Source organism: Trachurus japonicus, chromosome 21 (assembly GCF_045865225.1).
Source record: "Trachurus japonicus isolate A0001 chromosome 21, Traja_1.0".
Taxonomy (NCBI): domain Eukaryota; kingdom Metazoa; phylum Chordata; class Actinopteri; order Carangiformes; family Carangidae; genus Trachurus; species Trachurus japonicus.
In genome coordinates this window covers 10,207,832-10,227,317 of record NC_140927.1, presented here as the reverse complement: position 1 = coordinate 10,227,317, position 19,486 = coordinate 10,207,832, and the positions used below count along the sequence as shown (strand labels likewise).

Genomic DNA, 19,486 nt, shown 5'->3' with positions numbered 1-19,486 from the left:
TGTCATTATTTCTATTACATGTCATTTTAATGTCATTTACAGAATGGTGGTGCAAATATTGATGGAGGGACTTGGATTGGACATTGTGGCTGATGTGTATCTGTTTTCAAACCTTTACAGCTTTCCCCACCTGTGAACCCCTTACCCAGTTCAGCTGTTCCAATGGAAGGTGTATCAGTGTCAAGTGGCATTGTGATTCAGGTACGTTCACAAACCGGAACCTGTTGGTTCTCTAACATTTATGTTTATCAAACCGTGTTATTTCTGAGTGTTTTTAGATGTCGTATACCGTTAATGTGTGTTTATGCATTTGTGCAGATGATGACTGTGGAGATGGTAGTGATGAGGTGGGCTGCATCCAGTCCTGCTCCAACAGCCAGTTCCAGTGCACCAGCGGCCGTTGTATCCCAGACCACTGGGCTTGTGATGGCGACAACGACTGTGGTGACTTCAGCGACGAGAACACGACCTGCAGAGGTGGATCGGCATGTAAGCAGTCATCATTTGTAACGTACTGTGAAGTATTGAGCCTGATAAAAAGAAGGTAGACTAATGTATCCCCTCCAGCATAAGATGAGTCTTGTTATTATTCATGTTTTACATCAAGATATTAGTGGTATGAAGCCAGTATATTTATAATGATCCCATTATATATTAAGTCATTGCAAGGATATGCTTCTTTTGAATTTCATGAAATATTGTACCTGCCTCGCAGCAGAGCTGTCTGCCAGCACCTATGTCAGGGTGGAGTCGCTCTTATGTCTGTTTTAGTGTGCTAATTATTCTATTTGCAATTCTAATCAATGTTTAAATTTAGGTGTTGTAATTACACGTTTAACAATTAATCAGCTTGAGTCCAATAACTTTGTTTTCAGACTCACATGTGACTAATCTTATCTAGCGTCTGTCTGGGGGAATTCTACCATCAGGAGTTGAATCATTTAATCTAATTACCACAGAAACCTCATGCAATCTCCTAGAAAACTCACAGCTCACTTACTTGTCACTAGAATGTGTAGACTATTCATCAAACTGTTTCCTGATGGGAGCTGCAGGCTTCTCCACTCCCCCGTGTCTGCTTCTGCTTTTACCCCAGGGGACTGAATCTGTCTTAGCTTTTCTTCGGCTGTTGAGGAAATGTTTTTTGGATTTGACTTTTACACATTAAGCAAATGGGTAATCAGATTCAGAGCATCATATGTACTGAATGCACAACAGGATTACACAAATTTGTTCATAATGCTGTTTATTATGCAGTTAATATGTCCCCTTGGTGTTAGTTTGTTTAGAACTAATCAAAATATACAGTTTTGTTCCTGTTAAATCATTGAGGGATAGTCAATGATTACAAAACCCATCACAGAAAATATGTGCTCTATTTCTCATAGCTATTAACCATGTTCAGTGATTCCAATAGTGACAGTGAAACACACATAACATAATGGTGTGACGGAAGCAGTTTCCTTTATTCGTAATGAACCCCTGCTGGCGAAAGATATGGTGAACATTAAAAGAGACAGAAACATCTTAGACATAAAACTTAAATGCTAGAAGTGAAATAACATCTCTCTTTGGAACTCGCTGACCTATTATGGCTGCCAAGTGCTCTGCTTTCGAAGATAAATATTTGTAAACAGTAAAAGATGTCTTGTAAAAATAATAGTTCACCACTGCCACAGCTTTGCTTGTGACACTGTGTTGTAGATATGTGAAGCAGTCATTGTAAAATGACTTCTATTTCAGTGCTGCCACCTGTGATTGAGTGCAGTGGGGAGGAATTCCACTGTGTCACAGATGGAACCTGCATCCCAGAGCGCTGGAGATGTGACGGAGACAAGGACTGTGAGGATGGAGGCGACGAGAAAGACTGTGAGGGCACCAAAAGGATGTGCGACCCAAAGGCCAAGTTTACCTGCAAAGATACAGGTAGGGGAGACAGTCCACTGTGAAATGGCACAGTGGGTTTCCAGAAGGGAAAGATGTCAAAGGATGTATCACAAAGATGTAAAAAAAAAAAAGAAAAAATACTAGAGGTTATGCTTCCTTTTTACTGTAAAAAGGTATTGACTCAAAAATTGTAGAGGCTTGAACACTGTCGTATTGTTGATTTCACTTTTCCTTAGTCAGCCGACCCTGATGGTTTTAGTCGGTGTGTTATAGAAAATCTGATGCTGAGGCATGGGAACAGAATTCAGCCTTCATTTGACTTTATTAAGTGAATCTTGCATCAGTCGCCATAATAAACCTCTGGCACGATGGCAGTCTGGCTGAAGTAATGGATACATGTGAGACACATCAGAAGAGACTGACCCTGATTAGCTGAACTGATTATTGACTAATATTTTCACATTCTATAGAAATCACTTGAACAAACAAAAGTCACGGATTTGTCATTTTGCTTCTTACTTAACCGGAAACTAAAACACAAGTTTTATTCTACAAAACCATTCCTTATTCCATTCCTTTTGAAAAGAAAATGTACTTTCTTAACCTTCGCAGTGACATCTGTACTGTATTATCTGTGAAGATTTTTCACCAAACCAAAAGAAGACCTTTAATGCAGTGTTCTTGTTTGGTTTGCTTTGAAAATCTATATCTAATATGTCCATTTAGGTATAGCTTAAGCTGCAAAGTGGAACTCTCTACTTTTATAAAAATGTCTTTTTATGGTGACAACCTTAAGACATTTCCACCATGGAGAAATGAAGTGAAGCTTTTGTGTGCTTGTTCTAAGAGTGCAGAGAAACCATTTTAAAGATCTGTCTGAGAAGCCCCTTGTACCCGAGCCCAACAGCCATGTTCTTTCAAACACTGAAAGGAGAAGGTCAGAGAGGAGGTCTTTACTTTCTGTTTTTAGCTCTTTAGATTTTAGAACATCCCTTGACAGTATTATCAAGAATGAAGGAAATGCAGGATGGTGAAGAGTTGGTTCGACTAGACGATAATTATTCACTCTTATTCTGCAGTGCCACACTCCCTACTGATGCAAACATGTTTTATGAGTAAGGCCATTTTAAGTTGTCTGTTCAGAAACTGGGAAATATTCTGCATGCAGCTTTCAGCTTTTGTTCAGTTTTATTTTACTCTATTTTATTTTTTTATTTTATTGTCAATGTCAGTGTCCATTTGGAACAAAATTGATTTGTGGGAAAATGCATGTTGAACTAAAATGAAAAAAAAAAAAATTCAACAGTTAATTTCACCTTTTAGTTTCACACCTCTCAGTTAGAAATATAATAATCTTATTTATTAACTTTTGATTATGAAATGTTGTAAAAAGAAAGATATGCCGAGGTTGACTGCTGGTTAGTTTGGGTCTACCACAAGTGTTCAGAGAAGAGAGGAGATTTTGATCAGATATTATTCTCTTGGAATTCAATTTTTTTTAAATCACCCAATGACAATAGTCTCAGGTTCAGTTGTGGATCGTGACTGTAATTAAAATTATTTGATGTTTTTTTTTAATAGTCAGTGTCTTCAGTCCTTAACCTTCACCATGTCATACTGTACCTTTCATGCTTTAGTATGATTTTTTACGCTGATTGAACACATTTCAAGACATTTATAGCAATCTGATTAATCAGTTAACAAAGAAAAAAAAAACTCAACATTATGGATTTTATTTTATTTTAAAATGAATCTTCCACAATTCTTCGAGCCACCATAAATAAAAAAGTTACCCGCTCTGCAGGCAGTCCATCTGCGGGTATGCTGCAGTTTCGTTGAATTAAAGATGAAAGTTTTAAATGTTTGAACTTCGTCTATGTTTGGAAAGAACATAAAAAATGTATTTCCCACTCAAAATAATAAGCAACGGTTCTGTTTAATAAACTCACTCAGAAGAGGTTCTTTCTTTTTTTCTTTTCATTGAATTCAAATCGTGATATTTCGTTTCTGTTTTCTGTCTTCGTCTACCTCCTCAATCCTTTGTCTGCATTCTACATATTCATAAAAGTCATCTGGTTCAAGTTGTGGAATTTCTAATGCCATTCAAGGTGAATTTGATAGAATCGAGGGTGGTTTATTCAATTATACAAATGATTAACCACCACCTCCATGTGCATAACCACAAATACACATCTTTATTACACTTAATGGAAGCTTTCTATGCCCTAAGTGTTTTACACATGAAAAAGCTTGTGCACTTGAGAATCACAGAACTTTTTCACTTTTATTTGTTCAGCTCCACAATAGAAAGCGAATGCATGGTGTTACTTGTGAAAAATTAAGGGTTAAATCATGTCATGGGACTGTATTTTCATAGGGCCAACTAGAAAGCTTAAAAGTGATCTGAAACCAAGGAAACACACCGGCATTCCTGAACACATGCAACATCCACACACCCTGAGCAGTTGCTTCAGCTTCCCACATCGGTTTGCACTGATCCGGCACCAAACACGAACCAGTGGGATCTCAAAACCTTGTGATGTTGCTTTGATGGAAAAACTGTAAATTGGAATATGCTGCGATCCAGGCTTCACCTGGGAGACTGCAAAAATGATGATACACCCCGCTATCTGTGTTGTTTTCTTCCTCGCCTCTCCCAGTGGTTCCACCTCTTTCTAAGTTGCACAGAGAGGGAATTACAAATTACAGTCTAGCACAACTATCAGCATAAGGACTATTGATCTATGTTTTTTTTTTTCATGAAGTCGAACATTAAGTACAGAACTGAGGAAGAGTTTGTTGTTGATTGAAGCCCCTTGTGAAAAAAGCTTGTTTTTGCTATGTAATGTTTAATCCAAGGATAACAAACAGAGCAATGAAACATTTGAAACAGAAATAAAAAAAATGCAAGCACTGATTTACAAGTTAGATTTCAGATAGTTTAAGCCAGGAAATATATTTCTAAAGCTGTCATCATCATTAATGCCAGTTTATCTTCCCATCATGTTTGCTACAGGCAAGTGTATCACAAAGAGCTGGGTGTGTGATGGGGACATCGACTGTGAGGACCGCTCCGATGAAGAGTCCTGTGAATCTGCCGTCTGCAAGCCTCCCAAGTACCCGTGTGCAAACAACACATCTGTCTGTCTCACTCCTGATAAAATCTGCAATGGAAAAGTGGACTGTGCAGACCGCTCTGACGAAGGACCCATCTGTGGTAATGTTTGCATGTCAATTTTTTTTTTTTTTAAAGAGATAGTCAACTCAAATACAGAATAGTCTAAAAATGGACATTGATATGCTGCTGTAGGAACTGGAAAGACCTTCCACTAGATTTAGAGGCTGTGCACAGAGCTTGCTCAGTCGGTGTTCCAATTCATTCCAGACATGTTTGATGGGGTTGGGGTCAGAGTGCTGTGCAGGCCAATCAACTTCTTCCCCACCAAGCTCAAAAAAAAATCTTTCTGGACTTGCCTTTGTGCTTCCTGTCCAACTATCAAGTCTGAACTGTTAATCTATGTGTGGGTGACACTGGCAGGAGGCTAAGAAAGATGGTCAATACTTTTTTTTTCTTTTTTTGCTTGGACTATGGAAGAAATGGGTCAGTGTCTTTATCCAGTTTTGACTTCCTCCTGAGCTCCAAGAAAGAAGATAGACTGGAAGTAGATTGTGCAAAGTTTGAGAAGGTTATGTATCTTTTTTGATACTTTAAGCTGTAATAACTTGTCAACATATTGGAATCTGTTGTTATCGAAATTCAAGCTGACCGCAGTTGCAGTTCTTTATAAGGAACTTTTTATAGCCACGTTTCAAGCCTACAGGGGGCGAGTGTTTGAAACTCAAAGGATATATTTTGAGTAAAAAATCACTTTTAAGTGAAAAGACTAAGAAAACCTGTCAGAAATAATGACTTCCAGGGACACTCAGGTATTTTGGATGTCATGCTGCTCCAACTGTGTTTGAGTTCCTTTGATTGTCATGTTTTGGGGGCATAGAAACCCTGCAGTCGGTGGGTTTTAAAGGAAAACAAAACAAAGAAAACGGTGACAAATAGATAAACCACATTTCCGTTGCAAATGAAAACTGCAGCAAATTATCTCAGTGCAACTCTTATTTAGATATAGCACTTCAGTCCTCATAATTTATATTAGATCAGCTCAGAGCATTTAGAGCCGAATTGCAGAACTCACATATTTCAATTTTCACCGTCAAGGTTGAGGACATGTTACCTGCTGAGGCCCTTCACAGCTCCTGCGCTAACTCTCACTTTCCTCATCTGATGTTATATCAGGGGATGTTGAGAAAAATCTCCCAGTGAAGTTGCGCTCTCATCTTCTCCCTCACACTCAGCAGCTTCGAGCCTGAAGAGGAACCAGCGTGTGCTGTCTCGGAGACCAAAGGGACAGAACATGAAGAAATGCTCTGCCTTCGCGATAATTGCAAATGTGGAAAGAAATGTTTGTCCGTCAGCCTTTAGAGGGAAGAAAGCGATCTCATATGACCAGCCCCAGCTGTCTCATCTGTTAAAGTGAGCAGTGTAAACATGGAGGTTCATTCACTACAGGACCCTCGAGTGTCTGTTATTGTAGCTGAAAAAGGAGCTTTTCCCTCCTCATAGACGATGAGGATGTGTTCAGAAGGACCTTGAAGACCTGATTGATCTGCACCCGCTCAGCAGGATTTGCACCCATCATCGACGACTACGACCACATAGTCCATTTCCCCCTTGCTGGGAGGCGTCCTTGCCCACAAGACACACGTCTTGATCATGGTGGGAAGAGAAGCCACCTTTTTTTTTCTTCTTCTTCTTTTTTTTTCAACAATACTCTTTTCTGTTTTGACCTGGCTTCAAACAAGACTCGGGGGTGCTTTGCAGGAAAATACAACTTTGTAACAACATTAGAAAGCAAGGGCAAGAAATAAATGTTTTTATATCACTTCAGAGACAGCGCATAATTGTCTTTTTACAGTTTTGTTTTTGAAGCAGTAAACAAAGAAACAAAAAAAACATTTAACCCCTGAATCAACACAACCTGCCGTATCGAGACTGGCTCGTGATGTAAGGCTGTTATTGTTATTATATTGTGAACATGCTCCCTGTACTTGAGATATGGTCTCTTGCTGTGAGTGAAAGATGTAGTTGTCTAGACGGGCAGATTCGAACGTCCTACAGAGCCACATACATCTTCTTTCCTACATCATTCACACTCATAATGCTGTCTTCAATCTCAGTCTCTCTCTCAGGATCTATAAAGCCTCTAAGGCTGTCTGTCCTCTCTTCGCCCCAGATCTGTGTCTTGTAGCCAGAGGCGGCTGCAGCCACCAGTGCACCGTGGCACCGGGGAAAGGGGTTGTGTGTTCCTGTCCCCCCGGGCTCCACCTGGACTCCAGCAACAAGACATGCGAGGTGGTGGACTACTGCAGCCGCCACCTGAAGTGCAGCCAGGTGTGTGAGCAGTACAAGACCACGGTGAAGTGCTCCTGTTATCCAGGATGGATACTCGACCCAGACGGAGACAGCTGTCACAGCACAGGTAGCAGACCCTAGCTTTTCTAATGTTTGTTTTATTGATGCTGCTGGTCGTTGTAATGCAGCGTGGCTGCGGGCTTGTCTGCTATAATATTAAATTTGTTTCCAGGGCATACCTGCACCTCTCAGTTCAAGTCATTGCTGCAGTGTTGGTGCCTTAAATTGAAAATCTGACTTTTAAATGTTGCTTAGAATTTATTTTCCAGATGCAGAGGTTCACACCAGACACTGTTAAAAAAAGAAAAACAAAAGGTTTATTGTTTTAGGGCTTCTGAGTGCTGAAAGAGTACAGAGGTGGTCTGAGGAATAGTAATAGATGGTGATTGTGAGTACTGTCAGATCAAATTCAGTTTGAAATCTGAAGAGACATCTGTGCGATGACTCCTGTCTGTTTCTATCTGTTCTGACGCTGAGTGAAAGCAACATGTTCCCCGGTCTTAAGCCCCCAGAGATTTGTTACTTCACTTAGCCGTGCAGAAGTTCACCTCAGGCCTAATCTCGTACAACCACAAATGTTCTACCAGTGTAGTATCACATTATGAATTCAAACTTTCTGCCAGTCCGATTGCTGTCATTGAATAGCCTGTGTGTGACGGCATGGCTTTGAAATACAATAGCTACACACACATGCTGCTGGCTTGTCACATTCAGATTTATGGACCTCGTTTGATTACTCGCCTCTCTATTTCACTTCAAGATTGATGGCAGTTGCGGCTCTAATCTTCCATTAACGCAGGAAGAGACTACACAATTTTCTCTGCAAGCAGATCAGAATTCTACAGCGTCACCATAAATCAAATTTTGCATACAAACACAAACAATCCAGTTTCATATTGAGAGAGGTGTTATTGGATTCTTTGTGAAGTCCCAAGCACAAATCTACCCCTTTCCTTCTTTTGCTTATCTCTGTAATAAAATATTTGTGTGGAAGTACGAGTACAAATCTTCTCTCCAGTAGCATTGTTGCAAGTTTAGTTACAATGCTGAAACGTGTCATTGAAGCAAGGACACATTTTTAATTGCATTTGAGTGCAAACAGCTCTGTTCGCAATGTATTGTTTAATCTCGAGGGCTGTGAAAATAAGGATTGCGAAAGGGGCTATATTGGAAAGACTGTGCACAAATGTACGGGGTGGGTCCATGTGTGTTGTTGAATTAGTGCAAGTGTGTACATGTGTCATTGTGTGATGGATTTCAAGTTTTGGTTTTCTCAGAAGCAGAGCTGTTCTGGAGCTAGAAATAATCTTACTGATTGAGCTGAGCCTCAGTGGGCAAGGCCAGACAAGTTGAGCATGTGAGTGCTGTTGCCAGCTTTAGGACTTGTCGCTAGATTTAGCGACTTCTTACAGACCCTGCAAAATGTATTTCTCAAAAGAGACTGCTTTCAAATGTATCTACTTTTTCAGAAAATGGAAAAAAGGAAATGTGTTGATTCCCAAAGCATTTGGTAATAAATTGGTTTGGCTATAACAGATGCATATAAATTTGGACTACACGCTGGTGAAAACATGTCCTCTGCACAGGGGATCAGCAGAGAGAGAGCGAGAGTGAAATACATATATGGAACTAAATCAAGGTCAACTGTTTCAATTGACCTGCAGAATTTGCTTAATATAGGCAAACCACGGTAATGAATCCTGCTGTATGTTGATGGAACACAATCAAAATGACGTGATGAATTATATATTTGTGTCACTGTATGTCAGTTTAATTCTGTATCATCTCCACTTGGTGATAGGAGCATCTAATGCCACCAGCGTAGGTTAATGGTTTTTCTCATTAGAAAAAAATAAATAAAACAAGCACACCATGCCTGTTTCTCAGCAGAAGCTATTTCAGCAGGAAAAACAAAGGTGTTGGTCAAAGAGGTGATTTATTATTCCATGTATTTTACTATATGACAGTGAAATAATATGCAATATATTGGTATCCAGCAGCTAATTGGAATTGTTGGACCGCTACTATTGACTATTTTTGTATTGATTAATCTATCAACATATTTATCAATTAATTGATAAATCCTACCAATTAACTTTCCTTCAGAAAATGTGAATGACACAGTCAATACGTCCACTAAATAACACTTTAAAGGAAGAAGTGAAAGATGATTGAGAGTGAAGGGATTTGAACTGTGATGTGCACATTCTCTCAAAGTCAGACACGAGTCGTTAACGGTAGTTAGTGGAAACAGTTTTTTCTATGTTTTTAACACTGTAAACTTGTTATATGAAGGAACAAGACAGAAGTCATCCGGTTTTCTATAGTTTTAGACCCACCCATTAAGTCCTAAACACAGGTATGGTGACACATGGTCTTTGAGGCCTAGCTCCACAATGAAATTATGAAGGGCAAAAAGGCTTTTTACATGTTTTGAGGGACACTTTCAAGACTTTAATATGTTAAGAGGAAAATTTCTGAACTTGGTTTCCCCGGTCTTTAAGTAATTTTATCTCTATCTCGTCATCCGTACCCTTATTGATCCCATTGCTGGTTCTTTTTTGGGAGGAACGGATTCGAAATAGGATCTGGATTGATTGGTCTGGTTTGCTCAGTTTCCCTTCCAACAATCTCCCACATGTTAAAATTTGTGGTGACCTATGACCTTTCATGCTGGCAGCTTTCCTATCAATTTTTTCCACTTGTCTCCCCAGCATGATATTGTGTAATAGACACATAGACACATTTGTTGCTTGTTGAACACTTAAAGCAGTGTAAGTTCTGTAATAGTTATTGGCAACTCCAGTGATTTTCAGTTATCTTTTCTTTACCTGGTCGCTGTATCTGCTCTGCTGTTCTCTCCAAGTGTGGCAGAAAAGCAGTGTGACCATGAGTGATGAATAGAAAATAAACATAAGGCAGTTTAAAATGTCTGGCCACCACAAATAAATCAATCAGATAGTTTGTTAATTTGACACATTGATGTAATACCATAGTCATAGTCAACATCATTGATTATAGTGAATAATCACATCAGTCCTAGGGAATTGAAATGATCCCAGATGATGATATAGTAATGGCCATTGCTGTGTGTGTGTGTGTGTGTGTGTCCTTTTTTTTAATCTAATGTTAAAGGTAGCACATTGAAAAAGTAGCAAGTCTATTATCAGAGACCATAACAGTTTTGATTATGTTGCTTTTCTGCAAATTTAATGTCATCATTAGACCAGTCCTTAAGCAGCTTTTAGCTACAGATACTCTCAGAAGGTTGCTAATGGTTACTGTACCTGCAATGTGAATCCTTCCTAATCTTCGAGTGGTAGGATGAAAGTACAGTATGTGGCTACCTCCAGGTGGAGATTTGATGGTAGGAAGATGAACAAGCTAATTAAGTCCCCTTTATATGGATGGATGCATATTAATAACATAAGCTGGTTTTACTTCTTTTATTTGACCCCTTGCCTTTTCATCTAGTCTCAGTTTATTTACAGAGCACACTGCAACGGACGAAAACCAATGTAATAATCAGTGTGTGTTGGTATTTTAATGAATCAGAAGGACCAGAAGGTCCTGATGCTGTATATAATTTAAAATCAGTAAGTGTTAATGATAAAATGTGACCTTGCCTATCAAGCTTTACAGCAGCTTTAATTCTAAATACTTACAAATCAAAGCTTTCAGGACAAATTACTGTATGAGTAGATACGTAGCTTCCTTTTCTGTGCATGTGTCTGTTGTACTGACTCTCACTTCAAAACACACCTCTTCAATTTTGCCCACCCTGTTTGATTCCAGTAGTAGCATTCTCCGCAGCCACATTTGTTTTTGCAATGATATTTATTTCATCTCGTTTTGTATAATGCCTTGTTGGATTACTGTGTGTCACTATTTGTGTCCTTGTGTGTCCTTGAAAGACCCACAATAAATAGAATATCTTATAAAGACAATGATGCTGCATGTGACTCATAAGCATGCCATCTTTTGTTTGTTTGTTTGTTACATTTGACTATGATGATCTTCCCACTGCACACTGCTCCCTTCTGTACATGATTTGATACATTGTTGATCAATTATTAGTCATGGCATTGGGCTAAGACCAAGATGGCACACACACACACACAAAAAAAAAAACTGGTGTTTGTTTCCACTCTCTCCCCGTGACCAGATCCCTTTGAGGCTTTCATCATTTTCTCAATCCGGCATGAGATAAGACGCATAGACCTTCACAAGCGAGACTACAGCCTGTTGGTGCCGGGGCTGAGGAATACCATTGCACTAGACTTCCACTTTAATCAAAGCCTACTTTACTGGACAGACGTGGTGGAGGATAAGATCTACAGGGGAAGGCTCTCTGAGTCTGGTGGTATGAGCACACACACGCGCACACACACACACACACACACACACACACACACACACACACACACACACACACACACACAACCACACACATACAGCCATATAAATAAACATTTGTTATATTTCTAAAGACTGCTGTGATGTACTGGATAAAGAGAGTCATGTCTTGGAGGTGATAACACTGTTTTATTCCATTGTCTTTACAAAGCCAGCTCTGATATAGTCAATTGATATTGTCTCTCTGAACATTTATCTGAAGTTCCCTAAAGTTAAAAACAGTACAGGTCCGGAAATCCTCAGCCCTTACAGTCCAATATCTCTCCTTAGTAAAGAGATGAATCAGAACTTCTTTGCTCTGTATTTTTCTGGGTGACATTCACTGAATCCTTGTTCCTTTGTTCCCTTCCCTATGTACAAATTGCCTATTCCACCTTTTGATGAAACAAAAATAAAATTACAAACAGCTGGATTATAAATGTTTAAGAAAAAAAAACATTTTACCACTCTCAATAGACCTGGGCCGAATGCAAACTTATATTATATAAAAACAACTTAGAAAGTTTGTTCTCCTGCTCACTGCAAGATCACACCAAACTCTTATGAGTACAATGTCCTACTGGTCATTTTTGTCTTTGTGACACCAGTTCAGCCCCAAATTGTCTCTACCTGCCTTTTTTTTTTTGGTATCACCTCCACCAAGGTTTCAAGCAAGCCAAGGCGATACCAAAAGGTGACACATGACAAAAGGTGAAATTACTGCAGACTACTCATGTGTCACCATTGCTATGAAGAAATCCACTATTTTTAACAGCAAAGCCACTGTACAGCTCTCACTGTAGGCTGTTAGTCTGCTAGTTGTTGTTCTATCTATACTGTATGTTTACCATGTCAACCCACAAAATGACACACAATCACCTGAGGTGCTGCGAATGGTCTATATCCCTCGTTGATGTCCTTCAACTTTCGTGTGTGTCTATAATGACAACTAAATAGCTATATACACTGTTGCTATAGAGGGTATGCATTTTGTGCCTTTCGTTCGGACTGAGTGGCAAAAGAAACCTCCCTCAATGTGGAGTGAAGTATAGTGGTGGGCACAGCGAAACCGGGCCATTTAAACAGAAACCAAAACCATTGGGGTCTGTGTACTCCTTCAGTATATGTACCTACATACTTCATTCGTACGTCATTGAAAACAGGTTCTTAAATGTAACTCGGTCAAAGTAAGACGTATCCTCAAGATTGTTTGCAGTTCTGTTAGGTCATGCATACTGCACGTGCTGACAAAGTTAGACATGTCAGACTTGTATGCGCTCGGAGAAAATTGCCCCGTTACTTTCGTTGATTTTAAACTTTGGTGGCTCTGTCACTCGTCTTTTTTCCACTCAGCGAGCGCTCCACAGTGACTTCTGAGTACCGTGATGCCAGTAGATAGTTAGTTAGTTAATTTATTGACACAAATTACAATAAACAACACAACTCATGAATACACACACACAAAAAGGAAAAGAATAGAAAGAAAGAAGGAATGATACACTTAATATACCCTCCCATCTCCCATCTAGTTTTCCAACGTTGTCAAACAAGCCTGTAACATAATTAAAATCTTTTTATCAGTGTTTGTGAAGAGAGTACATATCCTCTATAGTAACAAGGCCACATTGAGGGGGCATTGTCTGAAGTGGCCAAATAAGCACCAAAGGTTGACATTATGCTGTACAAAAGACTGTAAACTGTATTAGTTCTAATGATGTTTTTGCTGTTTTAGGGGTGGCAGGGATCGAGGTGGTTGTGCAGCATGGCCTGGCCACCCCGGAGGGCCTGGCTGTGGACTGGATTACAGGGAAACTTTACTGGATTGACAGCAATCTGGACCAGATCGAGGTGGCCAAGCTTAATGGAGATATGCGCACCACACTGATTGCTGGAGGCATGGAGCATCCACGGGCCATTGCTCTCGACCCAGGGCAGGGGTATGTTCTGCACTGACTCCCACACACAGAGCCCCATGGTAACCTTGCTATCCATCAGGCACCGAGATTATTGGAATAAAGTAAAATTACAACCTCCTTGTATTCCTCACCTCTGCATCCGCTGTGATGTATGAAGATGTCAGCTGTGTTAAGGTCCATTAAGGCAGCAGATATAGAATACATCAATAACAGTACTGTGCTCTCCATTCCAGTAATGACAACTGATGTGTGTAATACCCCCCCAACCATTTCTTTTGCTTTATATGCTTTACCATCCTTTCACCCTTATTCCTCAGGGTTTTTTTCTTTAAAAGCCCCAAATATACTTGTTCTTGTTTGTTCATCATTCCTCTCAGGGCCCAATTTTCACAATCATAGTTGTTTATCCTGCTGAGATGCATGGAGGGAGTATTTGTAGGCTGATTCAAGGTTCTGAAATGGCAGCTTTTACTTGTCTTACAGTCAGCAAGCCAGTCATTAGAGCAGACACAGCACCTGTGTAGCACACTGATTCTACTTCCCTTTCCTTGTTATAACAAATGTTCTGATAAACATTTGAATTTGTTAAAGAAAGTTGTTGTTGTTTGGTCAAGCAGGGGCACGACACAGGGGATAACAGGTCTGACTCTTTACTTCCCACTGATAGTACATGCCTGGAAGAATTTGTTTTACATTGTGTCAATTATTTAGACCTTTGCAATGCAGCTTTTTGAAATGAAAGGGAACTGTCTGGACAGAATACACTCACCTAGGACAAAGAGGAGAATACTCACATCAAACTTCTAACAACAGGGCAAAGCCCTTAGGTAACAGACATGATGGGGATGTTTGTTATGTTATAATGGATTGTTTTATTTTTTTTGTTTTTTTTGCAATAATCTCTGAAATAAAAAAACAGCTTGTTTTGTTATCACCTTATTATAAGAAACATATTTAATTTTAGAAGATAACAAAACACATTACATGTTATCTCTAGGATTAAATTCTGCTCTCTTGAGTAAGACATTTGTAGCCCTTGCATACATATTGGAGGTGCACTAATCTGTATGTGCCACTCACTATTGATGTTGTTTGTACTTTTGAATCGGTTAATAAGATTTACTGAGCAGTGCATGGTTCATTAGAGACTCGTGGAAAACACATTCCACAGCATTGTAATTGTTAACCATTTTGTTGTCACATTTACTACAGTAGTTGACATAGCCTTAGATTCAAGTAAGATGTCATGGTTTGGTCTGTGGTGTAGGACTGAGTATTCTAATCCAGGGTCAGGATCATGGTATGGGAATGAGGGCGCTTTGGGTGATAACAAACATTTTAAATCATCTTGGAATACCATAATCACGGTGAGGACTCAATCTTCACAACTCAGACATGAAGATCAGAGGCAGGCTTTTCAATGCAAGCCTGGTTGTTAAACAGGACTCAATCAGGCAAAAAAATCCTAGGGATGAGGATATACTAAACTCACCATACACTCACTTAGTCGAAGTCAAAGTCAAAATCTTTATTTGCCATTTGTGCATACACACATAGGAATTTTTGTGTGGTTGTTCCAGGTCAGGTAGAAAAACAAAAGAAACACACAAGGACATACAAGACACAACGGAAAACACTTTAAAAAGGCTCAAGCCTGGGATTAAGAAAAGGACAAGGACATAACATTTCTAAAAAGGCCAGAGATCTTTATCTGTAAATAAATAAATGTAAGAATAAATAGATGTAAAAAGTGCCAAGTGCTACTGGTAGGTGCGTCAGGGTTTCCCGCAGCGCTTTCCTGTTAAGGCGGCCGCCTTAACAACAAAGAGCTACCGCCTAAACTAACATCTTAAAAAAAAAAAAATTGTAGCGATATTCGCCGCCGCCGCCGCCCCCCCCCCCCGTCGGACGAGTGGCCGCATCCTCTCACACACATACACACCACAGAGAAGCGCGCACGCAGAACAGCAGCGCGTGTTGAAAGCGAAACTTTAATACGGCACGGCGCGGTGCGTCCTCCCCCGTCGATCGATCCCCCCCCCCCCAGTCAACAGATCTCCGCGCTACCACCCCACCCCCCCCCCGTCGACAGGTCACACACCACCTTAACTAACAAATTTTCTGGGGGAAACACTGTGCGTGTTGTATTGCCATGTGCCCAGGTTATTTTGTGTTTGCTAGAAGTCTGACTGTAGCCGGGTAGAAACTATTGAAAAAGCGTGATCTGTGTGTAATGATGCTGTCTGGTCGTTTGCGTCTGAAGTTGTATGTGCAGTGTTTATGTTTGAGCAGGGAGTGAGCTGGGTGTTGTGTGTCTTTGATGATCCTCTTAAACACTGTGGTGGAAATTTAGTGACACACTATGGCTGAAATCCACTGAACAAAGATTAACATGCACAGGAGACAGGGAGTATGGTCACTACTACGGGGGTAGCACTATGAGACACAAGTGCAGCACATTAGGAGTGTAGTCAACAATTGATGGCAGGAAATGTAAATCTAAAACAAGAGGAAAAGTTAGAAACACCAAAATAAAATAGTAAGTAAAAATCAGACATAAGGAAAACAGGAAACACAACTGGAAGAGTCTCTCAGATGAGAGACGAAAACATCTGCAAGAACATCAAGCAAGTCCAGTTGCATTCACATTTTACTGGATAAGAGTCGTCATAGTCATGGGTAAAAATGAGCTGCATGTGGGCGGGCATGAAATAAACATGAGAATAAAATAAACCAGGAAACTGATATGAAAATGAAGGTATAGTTAGCTGCCATGATTTTAATACCTCCGCTCTGGCAACTGCCATGACTGGAGGCGTCATGTTTTTGTATCGTCTGTCTGTACTTACCCCACTTTGCCTGTCCCATTCTCATGTAGACGATATCTAAGAAACACCTTGAGGGAATTCCTTGAAATCTAGTATGAACATTCACTTAGAGTCAAGTATGAACTTGCTAGGGTGTGATGGTTAAATGTTAAGGTCAATGTGACCTCAGAAAACAAATAACTGAGAAGCCTGTATGTGTGTTTAATTTTTCGGGGCAGGGGGTCGGAGGTTGTGAGTGCAGAGCTGGACCAGTGCAGGGTTTTGGAAGCAATTTGGGTTTAATGTCATGCACAACACTACCAGGGCATGCAAAAAGAATGGACTAGGAATTGAGACTACTGTGAGACTGGTGGTCACCTGTTGTTCTCCTGAATATTGATGCATTACCCACTCACCCGCTCAAGGCACGGGTTAAACAAATGTGCATCAAAAGCACTGGCTCTGAGTTTTGAGGCAGACAGATGAAATGGACATGATTGACATCTGTCAGTATTTGAAAACCCAATGGATCAGTAATAATATGCTGTACAAACCACCATGAAGGCAGCTCTGATTTGTAGTTGTGATCCTATTTTTTTTCCAAGGCAGTTTTTACCTTTTATTTTGACAGCCACAACGAGACAGAGAGACTGCTGAGCTAGGGAAAGAGAAAGAGGGGTTGACATACAGCATAGGGCCACAGGTCGAACTGGAACCTGCAGCCAGCACAAAGCCCACATGGTGTAATCTCTCTCAGGCAAGCCACCAGGAAGCCCCATTAGAGAGTTGTTGTTTGTTGAGGTTTTAAAAACAATAGGTGGTTGTTACTCTGCTTTTTACAGTTTTACAGACAAGAAATAATGATTAAGTTTTATACTTTTTGGTCTCTTATGTCCACATACTTTACTCAGGGTACCTTTTTGTAATAATGAAAATAAAGAAAATCCAAAAATGAACAGTCAGAAAGCTTTTTGAGTTATATCTTTTTCTTTTTTTTGTTTGACTATTCAATATTGCTTTGATATATCATGCAGGTAAAAACTGTTGCCTAGCACCAGCTGCTTTGAGAGAAATGAGTTCTGAAGAAGATTTTAAATATTAAGGGACATTTGAGCGAAGTATAGGGTAAAAGCACTCACCCACCACTGCAGAGCCGGAGGTTCATTTCCCAGCAGGTATGCCTCTGTCTTGGCCATTCACCCCATCAAACACAACTGTCAGTGTTTGCCAGAGCGAACAGGTGGTGAAGCTGCTGAAGGATCATTTCCATGCCACTTTACTGTGACTTTACTGGTTGGTTAAGGAACCCTGGTAGAGAAGGGTGGGATCTGGGCAGAATGCCATGATCCTTTAGACATCCGGAGGTAGTGTTACATTAGTTAACATTCAATCAAACTGCCCTGCACATTAAAAAAGAAAAAAAAGAAAGAAGTGAGGTATTGATTTTGGTATGAATAATGGATATTAAATGGAATAAAGTTGGCAATCCTGCAACTTCCAGTCTTTGTCCGTGGATATCAGGCCTGAACATTACACTGTGCATCCATGTAATGTGTGTAGTTGAATGGGTTGTGTCTTTAGAACTGCTCTTCTTTTCTATTGTACAGGCCAAAGCCTGTTCTTGCCCAGTGAAACAACAGGCTAAAAGAAGAAGTTTGAAAACGAGTCCAAGCTTCCACCTAATGTGAGAGCCTGACCTTGCGTGCAGCCAGTGTGATGTTCCTGTCTGTCCCTGGAGTGTGGTTTGTTTCCCTGGTAGCCGCAGGACTGGAATATGTATCACACATATGACATCCTTGTGCAAAGCTGGTGGTGATGGAAGCTATCTGGCTGCTCTGCTCCTCTCTTGATATAGGCAGATAACAGTCGCTTTTATCATATGGGTATAAGACACAGATGGTTTAAATGAAAAAAAAGAAGAAAAAAAAACCTTGCTTGCGGGATCTTCTTGCCACAACTCCACATTTCAACAGCTGCTCTTCCGATCTCTCTCAGCAACTAATCATGAGTCATGCCTGTCCCCCATGTGTGACTTCAGCTCTGACCTTCTAGTCTCTTCCTACGCCCATACAAAGTGTACTGCTGTACACTCACAGGGTAATTTTTGATGGTGCTTTTCACACACATTTCTTAAATATACAAATTACATAATTTAAACAAGTCAACTTTTATGAGACACTAATAACAAACTACTTGGCCGTTCACTGAAATACAGTAAGTAGTTGTTTTTTCCACAAACCACTGCAGTGCTGGAAACACCGACGGAAGGTTTTACTTTAATTTTTCACAAAATATGGCAGTATGTTTTTAGGTGAAACAGATGGGTGACAAATGAAAATGTGTCTTGGTGCTGTAAAGTTTTGGGCCACCACATGCTGCCAGAACAGCTTCACTGCTCCTTTGCAGCAATGCTACAAGTCTCTCGACTCTGCTGGAGCATGAACACCATTTTGCCAAAAGATGTTCCTTCATTTGGTATTTTGATGATGGTAGTCCAATATCTCGCATTGGTGTTCAGTCAGATTCAGATTTCGGTGACTATGAAAGCAACAGCATATGACTCTTACAATTTTCATCCTCATCAAACCGTTCAGTGACTTTTTTTACAGGAAGAGTGAGAGGGAGACAGAAAATTTGAAAAGCGAGAGAGGAGATGGCATGCAGCAAAGGGTCCAGGCTGGATTTGAATCAAGGCTGCTGTTTAAGAGCTAAGCCTTAGTAGTGTGTGCTTTACCACATGAGCCAAGGGTGCACTAATGATTTTACCTTTGAAGCAAGTTAATTTTACTTATTGTTTGTAATTAATGACCTCCTTGATGTTCAGGTAATTTCAACAAGACCAGACACCAGATATTTATCTCTAGCAGTTATGGAAATATTAACAATCACAATAATTGCAGAGTCATATACACAGTGACAAATCTAAGAAATGATTAAGCAATGCACACATCCAATCAGTAAAAGAACAATGCAGTATTGACACTGCAGCAGTTCAGGACAAAATATTCTCTTGT

General features: G+C 40.0%; 1 protein-coding gene across 2 annotated transcripts in view; it reads left to right on the top strand.

Moving 5' to 3' along the window:
* lrp1bb (low density lipoprotein receptor-related protein 1Bb) overlaps window positions 1-19,486 on the top strand; it is a 288,370-nt gene that overhangs the window by 166,888 nt on the left and 101,996 nt on the right. For both annotated transcript variants that reach the window (XM_085766198.1, XM_085766197.1), the window contains exons 19-25: window positions 121-201; window positions 319-489; window positions 1,744-1,926; window positions 4,904-5,104; window positions 7,176-7,421; window positions 11,520-11,717; window positions 13,482-13,686. In XM_085766198.1, coding sequence (XP_085622324.1) covers window positions 121-201; window positions 319-489; window positions 1,744-1,926; window positions 4,904-5,104; window positions 7,176-7,421; window positions 11,520-11,717; window positions 13,482-13,686 — 1,285 coding nt within the window. The remainder of the gene's footprint in view (window positions 1-120; window positions 202-318; window positions 490-1,743; window positions 1,927-4,903; window positions 5,105-7,175; window positions 7,422-11,519; window positions 11,718-13,481; window positions 13,687-19,486) is intronic.